The sequence below is a fragment of the Lepidochelys kempii genome, chromosome 8, assembly GCF_965140265.1.
Source record: "Lepidochelys kempii isolate rLepKem1 chromosome 8, rLepKem1.hap2, whole genome shotgun sequence".
Classification (NCBI taxonomy): Eukaryota; Metazoa; Chordata; order Testudines; family Cheloniidae; genus Lepidochelys; species Lepidochelys kempii.
Genome location: NC_133263.1, coordinates 70,796,764 through 70,823,814, shown reverse-complemented (window position 1 = coordinate 70,823,814; position 27,051 = coordinate 70,796,764). Strand labels below are relative to the sequence as shown.

The window sequence follows — 27,051 nt, the reverse complement described above, 5'->3', positions numbered from 1 at the left end:
ACGCCGTCGGGGCCTGGACTGGGTTACTTTCACCCCCTAATCGTATTACAGCATGGGTTACATTTTCTCTCCTCCTCGCTGACTTTCCATCACTCTCCCAGGCCATGACCTCCCCTCCCTGGCTCGGAGTATTGTTCCCCTGCGCTCTGACTCACAGGGCTTGGCACAGCAGATGTGTGCTTGGCCTGCCCCCTCTTCTCTTAGTACCTGTGGGGGGAGGCAGATTGTATCACCAGAATCACGCTGTCTCTGCCCCAACACCTGTACGACTGCTGGGCACTGACCTCGCAGCCCGTTACCCCCATCACCCCGAGCTAGATACCGACAGGCCCCTGTGCCCCACACGTACACACACCGCCCCTAGCCCTGGCTCCTGTTTTTGACGCTGCCCTAAACCGACTCCTCCCGCAGCAACGGGCTGGCCGAGCCGGGGCGGGGCAGCCCAGCCCCTTCCTGCGGCGCACGAGGCGAGCCGGGGCCGAGCGGGCTCAGACCGAGCCGAGAGCGGAGCCAGCGACGCCGCACGCCGGGTCCTGGGAACGGAGCAAGTGGGGCAGCGGCTGCAGCCGGGGCCTTTGTGGAGCTGGACCGACCGGCACCGGGGCACCCGGAAGCGCGCGCACAGCGCCGGGCGGGCGGCTGCAGCGAGCGGAGCGCCGGGGGCAGCCCGAGCCGGCGGCGAGGGGCTGGCAGGGAGCGGGGCCGTGCTCCCAGCGCGGGAGGTGAGACGCTTCCTGAGTTCGGGGCGGGGCCTCAGCTCGGTCAGGGCCGGTACCGGGTAGCCACGGGACCGAGGGGCCGGGCATGGGGTAGCCCGGGAAAGGGGCTATATGGGGGCAGGGTACAGGTTAGGGTGGCCCAGGGGAGGAGAGGGGGGAGATATAGGGGGGGCAGGATATAGGATGGGGGTAGCCCCGGGGGAGAAGAGGGGATATGGGGGGGCAGGATATAGGATGGGGGTAGCTCCGGGGGAGGAGAGGGGATATGGGGGGGCAGGATATAGGATGGGGGTAGCTCCGGGGGAGGAGAGGGGTTATGGGGGGGCAGGATATAGGATGGGGGTAGCTCCGGGGGAGGAGAGGGGATATGGGGGGGCAGGATATAGGATGGGGGTAGCTCCGGGGGAGGAGAGGGGATATGGGGGGGGCAGGATATAGGATGGGGGTAGCTCCGGGGGAGAAGAGAGGGGATATGGGGGGGCAGGATATAGGATGGGGGTAGCTCCGGGGGAGGAGAGGGGATATGGGGGGGCAGGATATAGGATGGGGGTAGCCCCGGGGGAGAAGAGGGGATATGGGGGGGGCAGGATATAGGATGGGGGTAGCTCCGGGGGAGAAGAGGGGATATGGGGGGGCAGGATATAGGATGGGGGTAGCTCCGGGGGAGAAGAGGGGATATGGGGGGGCAAGATATAGGATGGGGGTAGCTCCGGGGGAGAAGAGGGGATATGGGGGGGCAGGATATAGGATGGGGGTAGCCCCGGGGGAGAAGAGGGGATATGGGGGGGGCGGGATATAGGATGGGGGTAGCTCCGGGGGAGAAGAGGGGATATGGGGGGGCAGGATATAGGATGGGGGTAGCCCCGGGGGAGGAGAGGGGATATGGGGGGGGCAGGATATAGGATGGGGGTAGCCCCGGGGGAGGAGAGGGGATATGGGGGGGCAGGATATAGGATGGGGGTAGCCCCGGGGGAGGAGAGGGGATATGGGGGGGCAGGATATAGGATGGGGGTAGCCCCGGGGGAGAAGAGGGGATATGGGGGGGGCGGGATATAGGATGGGGGTAGCTCCGGGGGAGAAGAGGGGATATGGGGGGGCGGGATATAGGATGGGGGTAGCTCCGGGGGAGAAGAGGGGATATGGGGGGGCAGGATATAGGATGGGGGTAGCCCCGGGGGAGAAGAGGGGATATGGGGGGGGCGGGATATAGGATGGGGGTAGCCCCGGGGGAGAAGAGGGGATATGGGAGGGGAGGATATAGGATGGGGGTAGCCCCGGGGGAGGAGAGGGGATATGGGGGGGGCAGGATATAGGATGGGGGTAGCCCCGGGGGAGGAGAGGGGATATACGGGGGGCAGGATATAGGATGGGGGTAGCCCCGGGGGAGGAGAGGGGATATACGGGGGTAGGGCACAGGATTGGGTTCGTCCCCAGGGGGGAAGAGAGGGGCTGTATGGGGGGCAGGGCACAGGATTGGGTTTGTCCCCAGGGGGGAAGAGAGGGGCTGTATGGGGGGGCAGGGCACGGAATTGGGGTAGCCCTGGGGGAGGAGGGTGGGCTGTATGGGGGGCAGGACACAGGATTGGGGTAGCCCCTGCGGGGGGAGAGGAGGGATTTATAGGGGGAGGGGGTGACGTGTGTGAGTGGAGGGTAGGTTATGATATTGGAGTAGCCCGGGGTAGAGGATAAATGATGGTTTGAGGAACAGGGAGTTGTGTGAAATAGTCAGGGAGAGGATGATGTGAGACCAGGAAGCAAAAAAACATGGACAGCAGATGTTTCTCAGTTCTGGACGATGAAATCCCAGTTGTCACTCATCTGTCTTGGATAGTTTCTCTGATTCACACCAATATAAAATACACATCCTTCCAAGTAGCACATAAATTAAACCACATTTAACACAGCACTAGGTATATTTTATAAGAAATATGTTGTAACATTGGAACTTTGTATGGGGCTTTTGAGATCAAAATTTTTACAATCTATATCAAGCAAACAGAAAATGAAGACAACAAAGGACACAGTAGGCCAAGAGTAAACAAAGATACTGAGAATTGGATCATATTTTGAATGAAGCTTATAATCTATATTTTAATTGAGAATGTGGCAGATCAGGGTATATAGTATGGGAAGGGAGGTCACTTGTGGAAAGTGAGGGGAAAGCAGTGACTTTTGAGGAAGAATTTGGAGGAGACAGAACATTTGGTACAATGAAAGAAGGATGTCATTTTGAGCAATGTGGAACACACATACAACAGACCATTCAAAAATTAAGCTTCCACAACAATGCCTGAACTGAAGACCCCTCAAGTTTGGGGGAAATTTATATTAGGATCTGAATTTTGCAGCTGAGGCCTGTCTCTACAGTGATATATACAATGAATAGTACAGTGTATGCACTGTTTTTAAAAAAAAAAAGAGGGAGAGAAAAATTTGATACCATATGCCTTACTGCCTATGTGGCAGACAGGGTTTGGTTTGATAACTGTTATATCAATATAAAACTTTTGCACCAGGATGCGTGTACAGTAACTCTGAATCTTATAAACACTATTGATATTAGATTCAACTCAACGACTTCCTCAATTTCCTACGTAAAGGAACACTGAATGTTTACAGGTTCAATATTTGATCTTGCTTACTTGTCGTCTAACTTGTGAGATCTTATTTCTGGGTTCTACATTTGTGTGTAAGAAGTGAGGTAGAGAAGGAGCTGCAGATTTAACCTCAGGTAACTTTAAATATGTCATGCAATACTTGAGGTTCTCAATTTCCAGTTCTTGCTGCACCCCAACCCTCTGCCCCAGCCCTGAGCTCCCTCCCACACTCTGAATCCCTCGGCTCCAGTATCCCCCACCACATTAATTTTGTTATGTGCACCAATATGAAGGTGATATGCCACACATCACTTCCACACATCACCTCCATATTGGTGCACATAAAATTAATTCCATACATGTGTGGGGAAAAATTAGAGAAAACACTGGTCCCCACGCTGCTAGGTTTTCTACAAATACTTAGGAAGAGACAGCTGTTGCCCCAAAGAAGTTACAGTAGTATTTGAAACTATGCAGAGGCAAGTGAGGATATCATTGGACTCCTTGTCAGACATCAGTGATGTTGGAGTCTTGCACTTCGATGTGCCAGCGTGTCAGTGACATACCCTCCCTATTCTTGAAGGGGCCCTAACTCTTAGCCACAGAAGACTATCTAATTGAAGCAAAGTTGAGAGGGAATTTTTAGCAAATAAGTTTTCTTGTGTAACTATCCTTTGAAGAATTTTTTAAAAATGCATTTTCTGACACTCAGTCATAGCAGCATGCTTGTAAAAGGGGGAAATATAGTATTGTGCTCTGGGAGTTCGGTAGCTGTGCTGGAACAAGATGGAATCATCGTGTTTTTTGTACTGGATGTGTTTTATATTCCCATCATGAAAATATTCAGTTGCAAGTTGTTGTTTTTTTTAAACTCCTTAACTGGATAGAAAAAGTAGAAAAGCTGCCCTTAGGAAAGCTCCTATTGAAAACAGAGCTTTGTTGAATGAGCAGGTTGTTCAGATTCTACAAGTGGAGAGAAACTTTGCTAGAGCATTTTTTTATTTAATGTGAAAACATTGCTGAAGAAAGTAAGTACCAAGAGAAATACACAGCTTGTTTTACGGTATTGTCTATAAAGCGCCTTACAAAGAGAATGAGTCACAAACAGAAGACCAAAAGAAAATGACTGAGGTGAGATTTGAAATGATAAAATGATTTAATGGCTTGGATGGAAGAAGTTCCAGCTGTATGAAGATGTACATTTGAAAGTGTGCCTGACAACTGTGGAGAGTTAATGGGAGGGGACAAAGAGGAAACCAATGTTAAAAGTGTGGTTTGAGAGTGGAGCAAGTCTGTGGAGAGTTTTTAAAACAAGAAGCATAGTAATTGGGATTAGTCCAAGTGAAATTATTTACAAAACCATTGTGACTTTGCACATATAGTATAGAGACTACATATGGGAAAAAATGTCATTTTTCTGACTTTTTACTATTTAGCTTGTAACATTGTAAAGTTTGTAACATTTAGGAAGTGTTAGTGAATATCTACATTTCAGCACATAAACTAGTTCAACAATACTTTTTGGTAGACTTTTAGTTATTAAGAATTTCTGTGCATTCTAATTGCCATCTGTGTACTGCTTCTCACTCACAGAATATTTTACTACCTTAGATATACTTTAGAGGTGTCGATTAATCACAGTTAACTCACGCGATTAACTAAAAAAAATCAACTGCTATTAAAAAAATTAATTACGATTAATTGTGCTGTTAAACAATAGAATACCAATTGAAATTTATTAAATATTTTGCATATTTTTCTACATTTTCAAATATATTGATTTCTATTACAACACAGAATACAAAGTGTACAGTGCTAACTTTATATTATTTTTTATTACAAATATTTGCACTGTAAAAATGATAAACAAAAAAAATAGTATTTTTCAGTTCACCTTATACAATTACTGTAGTGCAGTCTCTATTGTGAAAGTGTAATTTACAAATGTAGATTTTTGTTATTGTACATAACTGCACTCAAAAACAGAACAGTGTAAAACTTTAGAGCCTACAAGTCCACTCAGTCCTACTTCTTGTTCAGCCAGTCGCTAAGACAAACAAGTTTGTTTACATTTATGGGAAATACTGCTGCCCTTTTTTTATTTACAATGTCACCTGAAAGTCAGAACAGGCGTTCGCATGGCACTTTTGTAGCCGGCGTTGCAAGGTATTTAAGTTCCAGATATGTTAAACATTTGTGTGCCCCTTCATGCTTCAGCTACCATTCCGGAGGACAGGCTTTCAAGCTGATGATGTTCATTAAAAAAATAGTGTGTTAATTAAATTTGTGACTGAACTCTTTGGGGGAGAATTGTGTGTCCCCCTGCTCTGTTTTACCTGCATTCTGCCATATATTTCATGTTATAGCAATCTCTGATGATGACCCAGCATGTGTTGTTTGATTTACGTACGCTGTCACTGCAGATTTGACAAAATGTAAAGAAGGTATGAATGTGAGATTTCTAAAAATAGCTACAGCACTCAACCCAAGGTTTAAGAATCTGAAGTGCCTTCCAAAATCTGAGAGGGATGAGGTGTGGAGCATGCTTTCAGAAGTCTTAAATGAGCAACACTCAGATGTGGAAACTACAGAACCTGAACCACCAAAAAAGAAAATCAACCTTCTGCTGTTGTCATCTGACTCAGATGATGGAAAATGAACATGCATCGGTCCGCTCTGCTTTGGATCGTTATTGAGCAGAATCCGTCATCAGCATGGATGCATATCCTCTGGAATGGTAATTGAAGCATGCAGGGATATATGAATCTTTAGCGCATCTGGCACGTAAATATCTTGCGACACTGGTTCTCACTTTCAGGTGATATTGTAAACAAGAAGTGGGCAGAATTGTCTCCTGCAAATGTAACCAAACTTGTTTGTCTGAGCAATTGGTTGAAGTAGGACTGAGTGGACTTGTAGGCTCTAAAGTTTTACATTGTTCGATTTTTGAATGTAGTTATTTTTTTGTACATAATTCGACATTTGTAAATTCAATTTTCATGATAAATAGATTGCACTACAGTACTTAGGTGAATTGAAAATACTGTTTTGTTTTTTTCAGTGCAAATTTGTAATCAACAATAAATATCATGTGAGCACTGTACACTTTGTAGTCTGTGTTTGTATTCGAAATCAATATATTTGAAAATGTAGAAAACATCCAAAAGTATTTAAATAAATGGTATTCTATTATTCTTTAACAGTGCAATTAATCGTGATTAATTTTTTTTAATTGCTTGACAGCCCTAATATACTTTATTGAACCTTTAGATCTTGTGCAGAATGACTTACTGATACACTCAGCTGCTGAAAAAGATTTAAGGAATAGAACCATCATACGAAAAATTTTAGTTTTGTTATTTTAAATAGCCTGTATTCATGTTATCTAATATGGGTGGAAGAGTAAAGCGTCAGAGTTGGACTGGAGTTTAGGAAGAAAGAGAAGGCACATATAACATTGTACAGAGAAATAACATTTGAAAATGCGTGCTTCAAATTGCATGTACCAGAAGCTTCATATTCTGTGCATTGCATCAGTTTTTAGTAGAATTCAGTTAAACTGAGTGGAATCAAACCTTTCTTGTTTGTTTTCCCTTCCTTGTTTGCCAAAGTCTTGTTAATAACATTTCTCTCTGTAGTATATTTGTCAACGTGGCATTAACCACTCAGTTCATTTCCCTCTTTTGTCTTCCATTTTCAGGAAACGCAAACACAGGTGGTATGCACAAACCTGTTTAACTTGAAAAAATTTACGAACTCTTTCACCTTATTTATTACCTCTTTTTAATATCTTGTGGTGGGGTGCAGAACTTGAACTATAGTTAAGCTTACCCTCTGCATTTACTCAGGTCCTGAATCTGCAGTTCTCTACAGTCTCACTTTTTGCAGAAATGCAGGTGTCTTGATTAAATGTTTTCGTGTTCTGATTTTTTTTTCTGTGCAAAAAGACATTGATAGTCAAATGTACTAACATTCCATTGGAGCAGAACGTCCTGTCAGTCAATGTTTATGTTCTAAAAAAGTCTCAACCCTGAAAATGTCAAATGAATTTAGTTTTTAGCCATCCTGAGTGCAGCTTGTGTTAGCAGATAATTGTCACTGTGAAGGCTGAAAATGTAACAATAAGAACAATTTGACACTGTTTTATTTTAAAATTTAACTTTCAGTAAAACAAAAAAGAAAAATAGATAAGATAGTAACAAAAGATGATTTTCTTGCCAAACATAATTATGAATCTGTACAAAGTAGTTTAAACATTTACTCCAGCTCTCTGTTACGGCACATGAAACAATGTTAACACAAACTTTGTGTTTACTCTCTATGTTGTTGTTTATGATCTACAGCCACAGACTAAGACCCTAATCTTGCAAGCTGTTACTGGTGGGCGAAAACCTGTAGCTGCATGAAGTCCCAGGGTCTGTGTTGCAGGATTAGAGTCTAAAATGGAAATAAATATGCCTTCACTATTCTTTTTTTAAATGTCACTGGTTCAATCAATACTGGAGCATTTTGAGGATGCATCAGTGTTTGCCAACGTTAAGTGCACCCTTATGTGTAGGCAGAATTTTATGAAGATGTCACCAGCATGCTTTAGTTCTACAACTGTAATACTTCCAGACTGAATCAGAGAGGTGCTGACCTCCTGCAGTTCACATTGCCTAAGTCCCTATGGACTTGCTCCTCAAAAGTACAGTGTGCCTGCAATTCCTGATGAGGCCTTTGGGAGCTGTAGACTCTAAAATTGTGAATTAATTATTTTTAAATCCCAGGGCCCGACAGAAAATAACAGTTAAAAGAATTGCAAGTGGATGATATCTAATAATAAAAGTAAGGAAATAATGAGGTATTATAGGAAGAATAGAGCAATAATATTCATAATCATTGTAGGGCTGCTTTTGAGTACTGTATTAGTCATAACTGAGAACAAGACACTCAGATTTTTCTCAACTTGTAGTGAGAATAGTCTGACTTTTACAAATGCTTAATATCAGAATGTGAAAATCACAGTTGCATTGGAATTTGTAACAAATTCATTATTTAAATTTACTTATATAATGTTTTTAGGACTCGAGAACACAAAATATAGTTACTGCTACTAAACCTACATGCTCTGTTTTCAAGTTTTTCACAACTACCGTAGAAGTTTTGTGTCTTCGTAATCTTTCTACATCTAATTTAATGTTTCTGATTTCAGTAAGACTGTGACATTTTGTTAATTGGCTGAGAAAATATGACTCAATAGTAGTAGTATGATGATTAGTGTTGGTAGCTCAGTTATTTGTCAGGAAACTTCATAGTAAATCAGTTAGTTTTATTTAGTTTTATTATAGTCACTTAACTGACCCCTTTCTGCTTCCCACGACTCGTTAGCTAGCATGAGTGGTTACTTGTATTATACTTTGCCTGTTCCTCTGTGTAGTATAGAATCATAGAACTGAAAGGGACCTCGAGAGGTTGTCTAGTCCAGTCCCCTGCTCTCAAGGCAGGACTAAGTATTGTCTAGACCATCTCTGACAGGTGTTTGTTCACCTTCTCTTAAAAATCCCCAATGATGGAGATTCTGCAACCTCCCTAGGTAATTTATTCTAGTGCTTAACCACTCTGACAGTTAGGAACTTTTTCCTACGGTCCAACCTAAACCGCCCTTGCTGCAATTTAAGCCCATTGCTTCTTGTCCTATTCTCAGAGGTTAAGAAGAACAATTTTCCTCCCTCCTCCTTGTAACAACCTCTTATGTACTTGAAAATTGTTATCATGTCCTCTCCCAGTCTTCTCTTCTCCAGACTAAACAAACCCAATTTTTTCAGTCTTCCCTCATAGGTCATGTTTTCTAGACCTTTAATCATTTTTGTTGTTCTTCTCTGGTCTTTCTTCAGTTTGTCCACATCTGTCCTGAAATGTGGCGCCCAGAACTGGACCCAATACTCCAGTTGAGGCCTAATCAGCACGGAGTAGAGTGGAAGTATTATTTCTCGTGTCTTGCTTACAATACTCCTGATAATACATCCCAGAATGATGGTTGCTGCTGCTGCTTCTTTTTTTTTTTTTTATTTCCAACAGTGTTACACTGTTGACTCATATTAAGCTTGTGATCCACTATGACCCCCAGATTGCTTTCCGCAGTACTCCTTCCTAGGCAGTAATTTCCCATTTTGTATGTGTGCAGCTGATTGTTCCTTCCTAAGTGGAGTACTTTGCATTTGTCCTTATTGAATTTCATCCTATGTACTGAGACCATTTCTCCTGTTTGTCCAGATCACTTTGAATTTTAATCCTGTTCCCCAAAGTACTTGCAATCCCTCCCAGCTTGGTATTGTCCACAAACTTTATAAGTGTACTCTCTCTGCCATTATCTAAAACATTGATGAAGATATTGAACAGAACCGGTCACAGAACCGATCCCTGCGGGAACCCATTCATTATGCCCTTTCAGCATGACTGCAAATCACAGATAACTACTCTCTGGGAACAATTTTCCAACCAGTTATGCACCCACCTTATAGTAGCTCCATCTAGGTTGTATTTCCCTAGTTTGTTTATGAGAAGGTCATGCAAGACAGTATCAAAAGCCTTACTAAAGTCAAGATATACCACTTCTACCGCTTCCCCCAATCCACAAGGCTTGTTACCCTGTCAAAGAAAGCTATCAGGTTGGTTTGACACGATTTGTTCTTGACAAATCCATGCTGACTGTTACTTATCACCTCACTATCTTCTAGGTGTTTACAAATTGATTTCTTAATTGTTTGCTCCATTATCTTTCTGGGTACAGAAGTTAAGCTGACTGGTCTGTAATTCCCCGGGTTGTCCTTATTTCCTTTTTTATAAATGGGCGCTATATTTGCCCTTTTCCAGTCTTTTGGAATGTCTCCTGTCTGCCATGACTTTTCAAAGATAATTGCTAATGGCTCAGATATCTCCTCAGTCAGTAATTTTTGTCTTGTTCTTTCCCTATTTTAGACTCTGATCCTACCTCATTTTCACTGGCATTCACTATGTTAGACGTCCAATCGCCACCAACCTTTTTGGTGAAAAGAGAAACAAGGAAGTAATTAAGCACCTCTGTCATTTCCACATTTTCTGTTATTGTCTTCCCCCCCCTCACTGAGTAATGGGCCTACTCTGTCCTTGGTCTTGCTCTTGCTTCTAATGTATTTGTAGAATGTTTTCTTGTTATCCTTTATGTCCCTAGCTAGTTTGATCTTATTTTGTGCCTTGGCCTTTCTAGTTTTGTCCCTGCATACTTGTGTTATTTGTTTATATTCATCCTTTGTAATTTGACCGAGTTTCCACTTTTTGTAGGACTCTTTTTTTTTTTTGAGTTTTAGATCATTGAAGATCTCCTAGTTAAGCCAAGGTGGTCTCTTGCCAACTTCCTATCTTTCCTACGCAGTGGGATAGCTTGCTCTTGTGCCTTTAATAATGTCTCTTTGAAAAACTGCCAACTATCTTCAATTGTTTTTCCCCTTTGACTTGCTTCCCATGGGATTTTACCTACCAACTTCTTGAGTTTGCTAAAGTCTGCCTTCTTGAAATTCATTGTCTTTATTATGCTGTTCTCCCTCCTACCATTCCTTGATCACTCCCTCTACCATTTCATGATCACTATCATCCAAATTGCCTTCCACTTTCAAATTCTCAACCAGTTCCTCCCAATTTGTCAAAATCATCTAGAACAGCCTCTCCCCTCATAGCTTTCTCCACATTCTGAAATAAAAAATTGTCTCCAATACATTCCAAGAACTTGTTGAATAATCTGTGCCCTGCTGTGTTATTTCCCCAACAGGTGTCTGGGTAGTTGAAGTCCCCCATCACCACCAAGCCCTGTGCTTTGGATGATTTTGTTAGTTGCTTAAAAAAAGCCTCATCCACCTCTTCTTCCTGGTTTGGTGGTCTATAGTAGACCCCTACCATGACATCACCCTTGTTTTTTACCCCTTTTATCCTTACCCAGAGACTTTCAACAAGTCTATCTCTTATTTCTATCTCAACCGCAGTCCAAGTGTATACATTTTTAATATATAAGGCAACACCTCCTCCCTTTTTTCCCTGCCTGTCCTTCCTAAGCAAGCTGTACCCTTCTATACCAATATTCCAGCCATGCGTATAATGTTGTCATGTATATAATGTCACAATGCTTTCTCTTTTACCTTTTCATTTGGGCACTCCTTGTTTCAGTATTCTCTTCTTGCACTCACCACTTCTCTTTTTAATATTCCTGAAACAGTGTTTCTCAGATTGTAAAGCTGGCCTTTCTGGAGAAATTGTGTGTAGATAAGCTGTAGTAGGTGTGGGAAGAGGAATACAACAATTCAACTTGAACTATTCAAATCTAATGGAGGATATTGAATCATTTTGGATAATCTTAGTCTGCGGAAGAGAAGAATGAGGGGGGATTTGATAGCTGCTTTCAACTACCTGAAAGAGGGTTCGAAAGAGAATGGATCTAGACTGTTCTCAGTGGTAGCAGATGACAGAACAAGGAGTAATGGTTTCAAATTGCAGTGGGGGAGGTTTAGGTTGGATATTAGGAAAAACTTTTCCACTAGGAGGGTGGTGTAACACTGGAATATGTTACCTAGGGGGGTGGTGGAATCTCCTTCCTTAGATATTTTTGAGGTCAGGCTTGACAAAGCCCTGGCTGGGATGATTTAATTGGGGATTGGTCCTGCTTTGAGCAGGGGGTTGGCCTAGATGACCTCCTGAGGTCCCTTCCAACCCTGATATTCTATGATTCTATGAATCGGAACACTGTCAGTGTGACTGATAGACACAGGAGCAAGGAGCCCAGAGTCAGATGACTGAAATTTGGATTATCGTGGTCAATTGCAGTGGTTTTTGTTTAGTTCTTGCCAAAAATAGAACACAGTATTATTTTGTAGGGACCCCTCCATATATGATTTCTCTGTCTGTAGAGGCCAAATTGAAAATGACCTATCAAAAAAGGATCAGCCTGTCTCCATTCACATCATTGAGATACATTTCCCAAAACAATTTATCTTCTAATTTTTCCCTACAGAATACTTGTGTAACAATAAAAAACAGGTTTGCAGCGGGAGAGGGCTCACAACTTTTTCAGCGTTTCAGAAAGAAATGCTGTGACAGGTAGCAGAGCTGAACGCAGAGTATTGGCCTTCCTGATAGACAGTGGGCCAAATGTTCATTCCTGTGGAAAGTGTAAGTAAATAAGCTTTGTTTTGGGGGTTTTCTGTGAGGATTAGAGTAGGACAGAACCTTATTCCTTCCTAAGTTGTATATCACCAGTGGAAGTGCTCACATTGCTACTGCAGCAACTGCCACAGCCTTTGCACTCTCCTTCCAGGTGAAGTTGGCAAGTCATGGAATTGCTGTGGATGCCCCAGCTTTCAAAATCCCTTGAGTGGTATGGTATGAGGAGTCACCACATAGCATTGTTCTGTGGCACGCAGGGGGGGCTAAGTTCTCCTGTGCAGCATCTTTGCAGCTGGGACTTGCACTCAGTGGAACAGTGCTGGTTTTGCTGCTCTTGGAGCTTTCTGCAGATCTTCTAAAGGAATTGACCGTTAGTGAGCAAACAATGTATAGCTCACCAAAACTAGATAGAGTACATATAAAACACTTGATGAGGCCATACTACTTGGACATGAAGCTGCTGCTGAGTCCCTCCTTCCTAAAGGATGTTGGGGACCTTTTGAAGGGCCACTTCTGGGAAATTCTGTGGAGGATTCCAGCCTCCTGATGCTCCTGCAAAGAGAGCTGGGGGAGCGGGGCTACTGAGACCAGTGCAGTATATGGCAAAGAAAGAAAGGTATGATTTTAACATTTGTTGATATCCTAGTGTAGATAATGTATTTTGTAGTTTTAGCATGTTAGTTGGTTGAGGTAAACCCTGGCAGGAGCCTGGTTTCCAACAACCAGCTAATGTATTAAAACTGCAAATTGCCTTGTGTATGCTAGGATGTTTACACAGGGTTAAAAACACACTTTTTTTCTCGTGAAGACAAAGTACCTATGCCAACAAATTCTTAGCTTTGATTAGCCCTTCCCTCTGACTTAGGTGCTGCTGGCAGCCACTGCTACTTTGCAAGACATTAAAGTGCTGAGCACTCTGGCTCCAGCTTAGCAACTCACCTAAGCAGCATATGCTTGACTCCAAGCATATGAGTAGTCCCACTGAAGCCAATGAAACAATTCAGATGCTCAAAGTTCAGTACCCGTTTATGTGTTTCAGTGGATCCAAGTCCCAAGTTTGCACTAATTTGTATAAGCTGATACGTTATCCTTCTGGAAAAGAATGAGGAAAGACGCAAAGCTAATACACTTACTGGGAAGTTGCAAAGTTAAATGGGTGGGTGATTTATTGGAATGTGTAAGTTCAGTTGTTACACAATTCCTGGCATGTGACTTTATCTGATATATAGCACCAGCCCTGCACCCTAGAATTCAGTGTGATTATTGTGTACAAGCCTGTGTTGCTGAACACTGATGAGGCCACTTTTCATGGAATCTATTCTGAATTCAACTCTTAACTCAGAGAACAACCTTTTCTCTACATCACTGACCATACTTAGTTTATTTTGTGTCATTTGTAAAACTCTGTGGCTTCTTCAGGGAATATGAAATACAAATATGACGTTCTACTGCTACTACCTTTTTGAGGCACTTTATCCTGTTTAAAAATCTGCTTGGAAGTGGGGGAGAGAATTGGTTGAAAAAAATAACCCAAGAATTTGAGATCAATTTTAAGGAGGCAAGCTTAAATAAGTAATGTCACCGTCTTAAAATTTCTGTGTTCCTAATCATGGCAGTTAATGAAAGAAGATTGTACTCCAAAACAACATTTCTGTATGTATTTTTCACATTTGTCTAGTGTATGTTTTGTTTTGTTTTAATGGAAAAGCTTTTGTGATGGTATTTGTGATGCTGAATATTAATTTGACAATCATCATGGCTAAACCATTAGTGCTATTTTTAAATTACTTAATAAAATGATGTGTTTCAATAAATGGAAATGTGCAGTATTTTCTGATACTATAACCCATTTTAAAGATCATCTCAGAGCGCTGTTCAAAATTCCATCTGTAGGGATGACCTATATTTCAATATTCCATTGCTAGTTCACAGAATACAGAAGTTCATGATCAAAGGATTCTGCAAAGGTCTTTATTCTAATTTATATGTATTTATTTCAGAGGAATTTGGTTCAGAAGCATTTTAATTGTGAGTTTTAAGAGTGTATTTTAGGAGAAACACATATTCTCTTTAACCATCTAATGGTGATTGTGTAACCAGATCCCCAACACTCCTTGTTAAAAGAAAGGGTGGGCACGGTAGAAGGTAGGAGGAATTTTTTGATGTGAATGAAAATTGGCAAAGTTCTCATATTAATATGCAAGATCACCTTCAACCAAAAAAAGAAGAAAATATGGTGGCTTGGAATTCAGACAATGTAATATGAAATTAATTTCATACGGTACTACTGGGTTTCAGCCCTAAGATCTGCTGGCTTCAGAAGCAATCTAATACAACGTGGACATGCTGTAATCTCACACCTATGAAAATAAAACCGGGCAATATTAGGTCTCTTCTATACTGGGAAAATTAGCTCCTCTGTTTCACCATCAGTGTAGCTTCACTATCCCAGCAAATGAAGGCTGTAGTGTAGACAGGACTCAAGTGTTTGTCTACTGCATAGCCTCCACCATTGCTACCACAGGTGGAAAGTTATCCAAGTTTTCTTTGTGTAGACAGCCTAAGAATAATGTGCTTATCTCACAAACTCAAATACTGCCTTCTGCACCATTCCAGGTGTCAAAAACTCCAAGTGCAGAAATCTTCAGCTTTACCTTAACATCTTCTCTAAAATAATACATCTCCAATGCATTGAAGATATAAAAAAGTTGGAGTAGCATAAAACCGATAATTTAATATCAAATTATGTAAATAAATGATATTGTAGTAACTATCATTCATTTTCATATTTAGTTAAATAACTCAGTTTTTGCATTTATCTAAAACTGCTAAAAATCTTCAGTCTGCTGTACCTGATTGCCACAGCGTTAAGGTCAGACTTGCTGCAAAGTACATAGGGTCTTTATATTGCTCAATTCTGGTTAATGATCAACCAGATAATTTTCAACACCAGTAGTCCTGTATTACCTCCTTACTTCAAAAGTTTTTCTACTTGATTTATTCCAGTTCCAATGGGCTTTTACAAAAATGTATGCAGCCAGATACAACATGCTGCAAATAATCTTACTGCCCAGAGAACGGAAATGCAGTTAATCGCCGTCTGTGGCTGAATGGTTACAAATCTTGTCAAATTTATGTTGTTTCCTTAAGTACCCACAGTTTATAGCCACTTTACATACTTACCTGGAAAAAAACCTAAACTCTGAGACACCATATCTATATAAGACAGAATTATATTAATAATACAGCTGTCCAGATCTGGGAAAGAATAAGTGCAGTTTTATAAAATATATTTTGACACAAAACTGCAGTAATTTTAAAATAGCTTTAATTTCAGGTGCAAATTTTCAAAGGTACTTACATATTTTCTACATGTTCAGCTTTACACACGAGCCTGATACTTGTAAGTCAAGATTTCTATATCACCTGCGTGTGCATGTACACCTCTCCACCTTGTGCATGCATTGGGCATTGCATATATCAAGCACAGAAACTTAAAAATGTGGATCACGATGTCTTGTCTTGAATTTTACTCTTTGTTTATTCTACTTGGAGTAAATGTATGCTCCTGGACTTCCCTTTTTACCTTTTTTAAAAGTATTATGATTTTGGTTCAATATGCACATAGTGAATGCTGTAAATGGTACATTTTCCATGGAATGTAAAGTTTATGTGTCTTCTGTATGAGTCTGTTTGTATGGTAAGCATTCATAACTAATAACTGGGAGTAGAAGAAAATGAGGTAACTATAATGTACTTAATACCAGTGATACTGTTCTGGATTTCCTTGTTAACCTGAAACATTTTGCTAGCTCTCCTAAAACAGCTCTCCTAATCATCTCTCTTGCCTTCTGTACTAGGTGCTGCTTAGCTCAGATCTGATCAATACAGTGCTTAAAGTGATGGTAGTAACCAGAGGCCTATCTATTTTAGGATTCCTGATGTTGATTCAGCTTCACTGGTGTAATCAGTATTCGCTTCAGTGTATTTTCATACTGTAGACAGGGCATTTAGGCTTTGCCACTTGCTGATGTATTTGCAGAAGTGGGTTTTTGTTCTTTTCATCTTACTGATATGATGTAATTGAAATTACACCTGTAGTTTCAGTGTTAGCCTTTCTCGGGGCTACATAATTTGACATTGTTTGACAGACAGATAAATTTTCAGTACAAAGATTAGGTTCATCAACTTCACTGATGATAACTGGAGTTACTGTAAATGTAGTTAGTAACTATTGTACTGTGAAACATGTTAAGCATGTGCATAAGTGTTGGCAGGTTTAGGGCCTTTCTCAACATTTCAGATGTTTCTAAAGTAGAAATTTGAGGGACTATCTTACTCTAATTGGTAAATTAGAAGATAATATATAGAAATGTATAGTGGGAGAACCTGCATTAATAGCTATCATAAAGATGTCTGTGACATTTTTCATTACCCAGAGCAAATATAAAGAATATTTCATTTTAATACAATAATCAGCATATTGTTTCTGCCATCACTGCAATGTTTGTTGTTGAATCTATATTCTTCTTATCTATAATAGTGTATTATGAAAAGCATTTAAGGTTTTTAGGCTTTTATATCCCTTTTTATTAACATTGTCAAATTAATTTATTTGTTTCAATAGATCTTTGAATGTGCAAGGAACTGTTTTATTCATGACCGCCATGTTACTATACTAAACTTTATTAAGTGGAATATTTACTTTTCATAATCTTTTAAGTATCAAAGTCCTATTTAAACAAGTTTATTCCACCCTTGACTGTAATGAAGTATTGCATAGTAATAATAAAAACTGAGTGAGACTCGAGAGCATTATTATAGCAGATGTTTCTTATGTAATAATTATTCTTCTTAAGATTTGGTAGTATCACCATACATTATTTTACTACACCCAGCCCCCAGGAAATGAATTCGTTCTTTACACCATTGTTTTCTGATTAGGGAATTGGATAGTCAAACTCTCTTAATTCCCTTCAGTGAATACCCTGGATACCCTTTAAAAATGCTAATTCACAGAGGAACTGTCTGTTTTTGGTTTTAACTTTTAATTTTTTTCTTTTTTATTCTGTTTCAGGAAAGTGAAAGTCAAGCAATGTCTACCAATTTAAAATACCTTTCCTTGGGGATCCTCGTCTTTCAGACCACTAGTTTAGTTTTGACTATGCGATATTCTCGGACATTGAAAGAGGAAGGACCTCGTTACTTATCCTCTACTGCAGTAGTTGTTGCTGAATTTTTGAAGATTATGGCCTGCATTTTATTGGTCTACAAAGATAGCAGTATGTTTCATGTTTTAATCTAGGAGTAGCTTTCCTATATTTTATTAATTGTTGTATTTTGGTGACAGCTGCAAAAACAGGTGCTCAAATGCTGTGATGATAAGGAGTTATGTGAATGCCAAGACAGAGAGAACAAAAGATTGCCCTTCCCACCTCAAAATATGTGAAAAGAAGATCTAAAACCCTTTCTATGAGAAAGTTAACCTACAAGCAGGAAAGACCTCTGTTTGCACCTCATACCTAAGCACACAATATAATCTTTTGTAAATTTTGTATAAATATATACCCAAAAGATTCCACTTGACGGGCCATGGATGTAGGGTAAGAACTGTTGTTCTGGTAACAGGCCTGTACCTTCTCTTCACCCAGAAAGCATCTTTAGAGAAGAACAAATAGGAGTAGGAGAAAGGGAAGGTTCTAAGCTGTAAATGTGCTTGAAGCATAAGTGACAAGTGCATGAGCCACAGTGAGGTCATGCAAGCATGAAAGGAGAGAAGCTGTTTCAGTATTACAGAAAGAAGCACAATATTTAAGATCAAAAGAACTCGCTGTATTTTCAAACTCACTTTAGTTCTCACATTGTATGTTTTATATGGCACAATCATTTTCCTCTCCAGAACCTCAATATCTTGTCCTTGATTTTCAACTCTCAAACAAAAATCTTCACATCTCGTTCAAGTGACATATCCATAAACACATAAGGGGTTTTCAGAACCTCGGTATAAATTTAAAGAAAAGATTGAGCTGCAAAATGAAGCGATGTTGAAGTTTCAAGTGGAAAGATTTCTACTTAATTGCTTTTTTCTCTTTTTTTAGGAAGCCTTATTAAATTCTTAGTCACAGAAATTGTAATCAGCATGGGATTTATGAACATTATTTTGGATAATTGTTTCAGCTTTAGTATTTTGGGCTAATGCAGACACTTTGCTATCATACAAAGTATCAGGAGTTGCATACCTTATAGAATCAATGTAAAAACCTGAGAAAGATCATACAGCATTTTGAGTTTTCTGAAGACAAAAGTTGTCGTGAAAAGTGTGTAGCAATCTAAGAAAGCTGTTACAATTTGTAGCCCTCCCATTTTCCGTGTCTCTTTTTTTTAATCTTTATCTCTTTTTTTATTATTTCTTTTGAGTAGAGTGCAATTTACGGGCTCTGAACAGGGTGCTACATGATGAAATTCTTAACAAGCCTATGGAAACACTTAAACTTGCTATTCCATCAGGGATTTATACTCTCCAGAATAACTTGCTGTATGTAGCACTGTCAAATCTAGATGCAGCCACTTATCAGGTATTGTGTTTTTAGATTTTTCCATAATTGTACAGACAAAAAATGGGTTGTATAGTAATTACTTTATTTTCTCTTTTCAGGTCACATATCAATTAAAAATTCTTACTACAGCATTATTTTCTGTGTCCATGCTAAGTAAGAAATTAGGTGTATACCAGTGGTTATCGTTAGTGATTTTGATGACGGGAGTTGCATTTGTACAGGTAAATATTAATAGCATGTGTCCAAGTTATTTGGGAATACTTTTATTCTTTTTATTAAGGAACACAAGTATTTGAAAGTAGGTAATTATATTGTGCCCCGAGAACTAACAGAGTCAAATACAAAGTTTCCAAAATTTCCAGGGTAGAATCATAGGATAGGAGAGTTTGCTGAGATGGATTAAAATTTTTTTGTCTGCTCTGAAGTTTTTGAGTTACTTTTTTATTTTTTTAACCTCTTATAGTTCTTAAGAGACTTTTCGATATGCCTTTGCCTACAGCTTTGCATCATTTTTGTAAAATAATAAACATAATACACACGAACACTATATATAATATCTATCCTGCCATTCATAAAATATCTTGGGTGAAATCCTGGCCCTGTTGAAACTAATGAGAGTTTTGCCGTTAATTTCAGTGAGCACAGAATTTCATCCCTTATTCAACAAGATACAAAGGAAAAAATGTTAACGGTAGATTTGGCTGAAATTTTCAAAAATATGGGATAACAGAATACAAGACTTGACAATAATACAATAAACCTCTCTGCATTTATCAGCAGTATAGACCATTGATAGAAAACAAACTTGCATTCTATAAACATTAAAACTTAATTTTATGAAATAATTTGTATCATTTTTTAAAATGTACACACACGGTTTTGTTTTTACACTTAGTGGCCCTCAGATTCTCAATCAACAACAACTAAAGAGTTGTCAGCAGGATCTCAATTTGTTGGTCTTATAGCAGTCCTTATAGCCTGCTTTTCAAGTGGATTTGCTGGGGTTTATTTTGAGAAAATTTTAAAAGAAACCAAACAGTCTGTCTGGATCAGAAACATCCAACTTGGTAAGTCCAGTTTTGGCCATTTAAAAAAGAGATACTGCGTTTAAATGAACAGTGAACAAAATTCAGTTATACAGTAAAATAAGTATAATCATATTTTATCATGCTGTGGATAATCAAATTATTACACAAACATTTAGCAAGATTGATATCTATTTTGCTAACAGGAATGCCAGGAGTTGCACCCTGCTCTAAACTCACTTAGTGTATTTAACTTGCTAATTCAACACTTGTAAGTTTGTTTACTTTGATTAAAAATGGAGACTAATGGGTTCTAGAGAACAGCTAGAATATAGCCAATTGAATTTGGACTGTGGAGCATTTCAGATAAGGGTATCCTATGTGACTTATTTGAAAGATGATGTGATTGTCTTGTAAAGTAATTAAGTAATATGTGTCCAGTAATATGAATCCAACACTTTTCATAAATACTGAATTGATTTCAAAAGTATTGACACTATCTAATGAGGGTTTTATAGAATTTAGACATACAGTAGAACAAAATAAATGTTTAAAGCTATATTTTTATAAGAATGTAAAAGTAAACATAACTCCTATATCTCTGACTATAGGGATTATAGATTGACATTTTTAAAGACACAGTGAACTCCTTTATTACCCACATTTGTTCACATGGATGAACTATGATCCTAGCTCTCAGTGCTCGGATCATGATTCTACCACCTCACTATCCTCATCTACTGCATGCTCTATCTCTCTCACACCACCCATCTCAAAAGTGGTTCTGAATCCCCTGGAAATGGCTTTTGAAGATGACAGGGACAATCCATTCCAAACTGGCTTCCGCTCCCTTTGAAACCAGTTTCCTCACATGGGTGGAAAACAGCAATACCTCTCCTTGATCCCCTGCCTCCTAACTGGTCATGGAAGGAGACACCCTTCTTCTTCTAGTAGGCAGAGGATGGACATATAATCTCCACCTATTTTGCAACTGTACTCTATTAGTATTTACATTTAAGTAAATGCCTCCAGCAGGATTTGAAATCTTTTATTTTTCCTTTGAGCTCTCCTTGTTGCAATGAATTGAACTAAAAATATTCATAATTTGACTAGAACATAGAGAAGAGTGTTATAAGATTTGAATACACTTTGAAAAGGTATTTTAATTTCGGGAACTGTATATATTCTTAATCATTCAAGATGGAGGGAAAATTAATGCACTTGTTTACTTATGGTTACTTACTGTTGTATGTAATTGAACAGTCTTAATCTATTTTCTGGTTCCTTTCCTCCTGCTTAACAGGAAAACAGGATTTACTATACTTCTAACTGTCTACACACACACGCACGGTCTGAATACATTAGTTATGCTTACTGTCTCTTATGGTCCCACAGATTTGGTCTCACCCACCCTTTGCATGGCATAGAATTTATGTGGAGGGTGAGAACTTGCACTGAATCTTGGGTTTTCAGATGTGGACCACAATCACAGTCCAAATACTTCGTAGGGGAACCCTACAAGTTTATTTGAACCAGGCCAAGTCTAAAATTTAACTAAAACTCTGGAGTCACCCTCACTGTAAGGATCTAATAGCAATGCACACATTTGAAATGATTACAAAGTAAATATTCATAACTATGTTGAAAAGCGATAATTCTTTGATAAATTGTTCTTCAGATTTTCTTCTATAATGCAGAAAGGAATCTACAAATACAGACAAGTTTATCAGTTTGATGTTGTCCCTGTCCCCCTCTCGTACCCTCCCCCCTCAATGTTCCATTACTTGGTATATGAGAACAATTACGTTCTCAAAACAGGGTTTTAAAGTGACTGCATGGGGTAATGATACATTGAGCTATGAATTTAAATTTGAGGTTTATAATAGTGAAAGGCATGTCAGCTTTTTCAGAAAAATATTTAAAATTTTCAGTTATTTTAACTTAAGCTGATGCAATAGTTTGAATAATGTCTGTTTCATTATGTTAAATGTTTAGAAAGTTTTTAAGTTTTCTATTCAGAAATTAAAGAAATATTCGTCACGATTTCCTTTTTAAATATTTTTCTAAAATTTGTATAATACAGGATCACGATCTAACAGATTTTTTCCCCCCATCATTTATTTCTGTGAAGTAATACTCTAACACTTCCAGTTCCAGTACAAACACAACATTCAGGAGAAATTCTGTAACAACAAATGCATTTATGAAATAGAACTTTAAAAAAAAAAATAAGGAAACAGATTTTAAGCTTCTTAAAGGTTCATTATAAACTGCAAATAATTTTTAAAATAAAAAAATCATTTAATTCTAAAAATTATATCCATACACCAGAGTTATCTGCAGGCTTATATGTAAAGGAACAAGGGCCAAGAATACGTCGGTCTTATAATTGATCAAAAAATGATAAATGATCAAAATCTGTTATAAGAGGAAAAACTATTTAAAAAAAAAAAAGTTCCTGTCAGATCCATTGGTTGGGTTTAAACATGGTTATTATATTGCAAACCAAGGCTTGATCTTGAAACTTGATTTACGTGGGCAGACCCTAGTAGTCATGCAGATCCAGTTATAGGAGTGGACACCGTCCCCCTTCCCCCCCCCCCCTTTTTTTTTTTTCATTTCAAGCTTTCAGGTCTGTCTTTTATCTTTTAGGATTTTTTGGTAGCATATTTGGATTGATGGGTGTGTACATATATGATGGAGAACTTCTGTCAAAGAATGGATTTTTTCAAGGATATAACAAACTTACCTGGATAGTTGTAGTTCTACAGGTAATGTATCTAAACCCATATGCTTACATAAAAGGCACTTGGAACCTATTCCCCCATAAATGATTGGGGAAATTACACTGGTAGTTCCCATTAATGCTAATAGGAATTTTGCAAGTAAATGTCCCTTGCATTAGTGGCAAAATAAACCTCTAAATAGAGAAACTGCAAATTATTAGCAATCCCAGCATTGAGTTTTATCAAACATTCTGCACAATAAAATTCTATAACAATATTGATTTTGTAATATTAAAAAACAGATTAATAAAGAAAATAAAAGCTTACCAGCAATTACACAGCCTACCCTCATAACCACCTTTATGAGCCAAAAATGTAGTACACCCACTCAAAAGTAATGTCCTCTTGGTAATATAATCAGTGATCTCTATTCTACAGAAGGAGTTCTGTTGTCAATTGCTTTCATCTTCCATATCCACAACAGCATAAAATATACCTAATGCTTTTATATATAGCTAAAAACTTTTTAAGAAATGTGTGCAAAGATCTTGAAATAGATGTTACCACTGAAATCATCAATTACATATCACAGTTTCAGGTAAAAGCACCTTTAATCCTTGTCTGTGGTCTTCTGAAAGAATGCCTGCTCAGGTCTCAGGACTTTAGCCTTCAGCTCTCCTCTGATCAGGAGTCTGCACCCCCACTCTCTTCTGACCAGGATTTTAGGCTGCAGCTGCCTGTAGTTGCATTGTGCTTCTTTGCAAGCATGTCTGACCAGTGTCTAGCTCTTGCTCTCTGCTTTCTCGACGTGGTTGGTGTTCTTACTAGTGGTTACAAGTTACCACATAGTTCTTTCAAAGCAGAGCACATTTAATCTAGGATAAAAAACATTAAGAGAAAATTTATAGAACAAAAACAGGATCCCAAGCACTTGACCAGTAGCTCCCCATCAGTCCTGTGGAGACCCTGACAGACTCTAGTCTTTAATTGCAACCCTTCAACATGGTTGGGCCCTCCCTTGTACGAAAGGTCATGTCCTTTTGCCGAATCAAAAAGAAAATCTTTGAGTCTGTTTACACTCAGCTTTTATACCCCACAGGCCTTTTGTCTCCAAGCCTCCGAAAAACAGGTAAAACCAGCCATTGCCCCTTCCTATTCAGGCAGCCCAAGCCTCAAGGGGCTGGGAATCTGCATAGCCAGCTTTGGAATTTTACAGTAATCGCCCCCTAGTGATTCCAGAATAAGAACATAAGAACAGCCATACTGGGTCAGACCAAAGGTCCATCAAGCCCAGTATCCTGTCCTCTGACAGTGGACAGTGGCAGGTGCCCCAAAGGGAATGAACAGACAGATTATCATCAAGTGATCCATGCCCTGTCACCCAATCCCACCTTCTGGAAAACAGAGGCTAGGGACACCATTCCATTAGCCAGGATGGACAATCTTCTATGAATCTATCTAGCCCTCTTTTGAACCCCGTTATAGTATTGGCCTTCACAACACCCTCTGGCAAGGAGTTCCACAGGTTGACAGTGCACTGCGTGGAAAAAATACTTTCTTGAGTTTGTTTTTAAACCTGCTACTTATTAATTTCATTTGGTGGCCTCCTCTTCTTGTATTATGAGAAGAAGTAAATAACACTTCCTTATTTACTTTCTCTATACCACTCATGATTTTATAGACCTCTATCATATTCCCCCCTTAGTCACCTCTTTTCCAAGCTGAAAAATCCCAGTCTTATTAATCTCCTCATACTGAAGCCGTTCTATACCCATAATAATTTTTGCTGCCCTTTTCTGAACCTTTTCCAATTCCAATATATCTTTTTTGAGATGGAGTGACCACATCTGCATGCAGTATTCAAGGTGTGGGCCATGGATTTATATAGAGGCAATATGATATTTTCTGTCTTATTATCAATCCTTTTCTTGATGATGCCCAACATGGTTTGCTTTTTTGACTGTTGCTGCACATTGAGTGGATGATTTCAGAGAACTTTCCACAATGACTCCAAGATCTCTTTCTTGAGTGGTAACAGCTAATTTAGATCCCATCACTGTATATGTATAGTTATGAGTATGTTTTCCAATGTGGATTACTTTGCATTTATCAACATTAAATTTCATGTGCCATTTGTTGCCCAGTCACCCAGTTTTGTGACATCCTTTTGTAGCTCTTCGCAGTCTGCCTGGGACTTAACTATCTTGAGTAGTTTTGTATCATCTGCAAATTTTGCTACCTCACCGTTTATCTCTTTTTCCAGATAGTTTATGAATATGTTAACTAGGACTGGGCCCAGTACAGATCCCTGGGGGACACCACTATTTACCTCTCTCCATTCTGAAAACTGACCATTTATTCCTACCCTTTGTTTCCTATCTTTTAACCAGTTACCAATCTACGAGAGAATCTTCTGTCTTATCGCATGACTGCTTATTTTGCTTAAGTGCTTAAGAGTCTTTGGTGAAGGACCTTATCAAAGGCTTTCTGAAAATCTAAATACACTATATCCACTGGATCTCCTTTGTCTGCATGCTTGTTGACCCCCTCGGAGAATTCTAGTAGATTGGTGAGGCATGGTTTCCCTTTACAAAAACCATGTTGACTATTTCCCAACAAATTATGTTCATCTATGTGTCTGACAATTTTGTTCTTTACTATAGTTTCAACCAATTTGCCTGGTACTGAAGTGAGGCTTACTGGCCTGTAGTTGCCAAGGTCACCTCTGGAGCCCTTTTTAAAAATTGGCGTCACATTAGCTATCCTCCAGTCATTTGGTACAGAAGCTAATTTAAATGATAGGTTACAGACTACAGTTAGTAGTTCTGCAATTTCACATTTGGGTTCCTTCAGAACTCTTGGGTGAATACCATCAGGTCCTGGAGACTTATTACTGTTTAGTTTATCAATTTGTTCCAAAACCACCTCTAATGACAACTCAATTTGGGACAGTTCCTCAGATCTGTAACCCAAAAAGAATGGCTGAGGTTTGGGAATCTCCCTCACATCCTCAACAGTGAAGACGGATGCAAAGAATTCATTTAGTTTCTCTGCAATGGCCTTATCATCTTTGAGTGCTCCTTTAGCATCTCGATCATCCAGTGGCCCCACTGGTTGTTTAGCAGGCTTTCTGCTTCTGATGTATTTAAAAAAATTTTTGCTATTAGTTTTGGAGTCTTTTGGCTAGCTGTTCTTCAAATTCTTTTTTGGTCTTTCTAATTATATTTTTACACTTCATTTGCGAGAGTTTATGCTCTTTTCTATTTTCCTCATTAGGATTCATCTTCTACTTTTTAAAGGATGCCTTTTTGCCTCTCACTACTTCTTTTACATTGTTGTTTAACCACAGTGAATTCAAAGGAAGCTTCACCCTATGAGTTAGGAACATACAAATACATATAGCATGTATTGATACAAAGGTCTATAAATATTCCACTGGCTCATATCTTCTTGCCCTTCTCATTATAATGGTCTTTGAAATTTTCATGTTTTCAGGGCCTAGCTCAAACACACTGATTAACATTTCATAACTTTAAATACAATAGTCTGAAGATATGCCTGTGTTTGCCATATCTGTCATTTAAAAAAATATCTAAAATATGTGCTAATCTTAAGTGTCTTTCAAACTTTTTACAGGCACTGGGGGGCCTTGTGATTGCTGCTGTTATAAAATATGCAGACAATATTTTAAAAGGATTTGCAACGTCTTTGTCAATTATATTGTCAACCTTGATCTCCTATTTCTGGCTGCAAGATTTTGTCCCAACCAGGTGAGAGTTATTGTCCATGCATACTTGAATATAAAAGTTGCTGAAAAATTAGGTACTTAGTGAGTATTGGTATATATAGAAGAATGGTTGAAATTATTTTTGAAGGGATTAGATGGATTCCTGAACTAAAATACAGAGTTAAGGATTCCAAACTTCATTTAATAACATGATAGTTCATTACATTTTGCTTAAGTATTGTAGTATAGGTGGCAAAATTATGTTTTCTCTGAGAGCTCTCCAACCAGAGCCCAGGAAGTGATGTAGAAATGAACTTCCTGCTGCTATTTTTCTCAAAGCACTCTGCCTTGATCTCTTTCCCTTCGTGCTTTTAGCTTGCTCTTTTCCTTCCTCTTTCTTCCCTGTTTGCCACCCCCGTTGTTTCAGCTTCCCCAAAACTTTGTTCAAGCATGTGGTTTCTCTCTGCCTGTTCCCCATCTCCTCTTCTCCCCTCTCCGCCACCCCCCCCCCCCGGGTTTTTAGTTTGTC

The 27,051-nt window shown here is 39.3% G+C and overlaps 1 protein-coding gene across 3 annotated transcripts in view; it reads left to right on the top strand.

Annotated features, from left to right (window-relative positions):
• Positions 1-454: 454 nt before the first annotated feature.
• The window catches only part of SLC35A3 (solute carrier family 35 member A3), a 28,327-nt gene continuing 1,730 nt past the window's right edge, over positions 455-27,051 (top strand). Inside the window, exons 1-7 of one of the 3 annotated variants that reach the window (XR_012160375.1) lie at positions 455-722; positions 17,565-17,769; positions 18,908-19,062; positions 19,143-19,265; positions 19,940-20,111; positions 22,722-22,840; positions 26,432-26,565. Coding sequence is in view for 2 of the 3 variants with exons in the window: in XM_073356925.1 (XP_073213026.1) it covers positions 17,583-17,769; positions 18,908-19,062; positions 19,143-19,265; positions 19,940-20,111; positions 22,722-22,840; positions 26,432-26,565 (890 nt within the window). In the remaining variant the exon portion in view is untranslated. The remainder of the gene's footprint in view (positions 723-17,564; positions 17,770-18,907; positions 19,063-19,142; positions 19,266-19,939; positions 20,112-22,721; positions 22,841-26,431; positions 26,566-27,051) is intronic. The other 2 variants (XM_073356925.1, XM_073356926.1) reach the window with 2 other exon arrangements.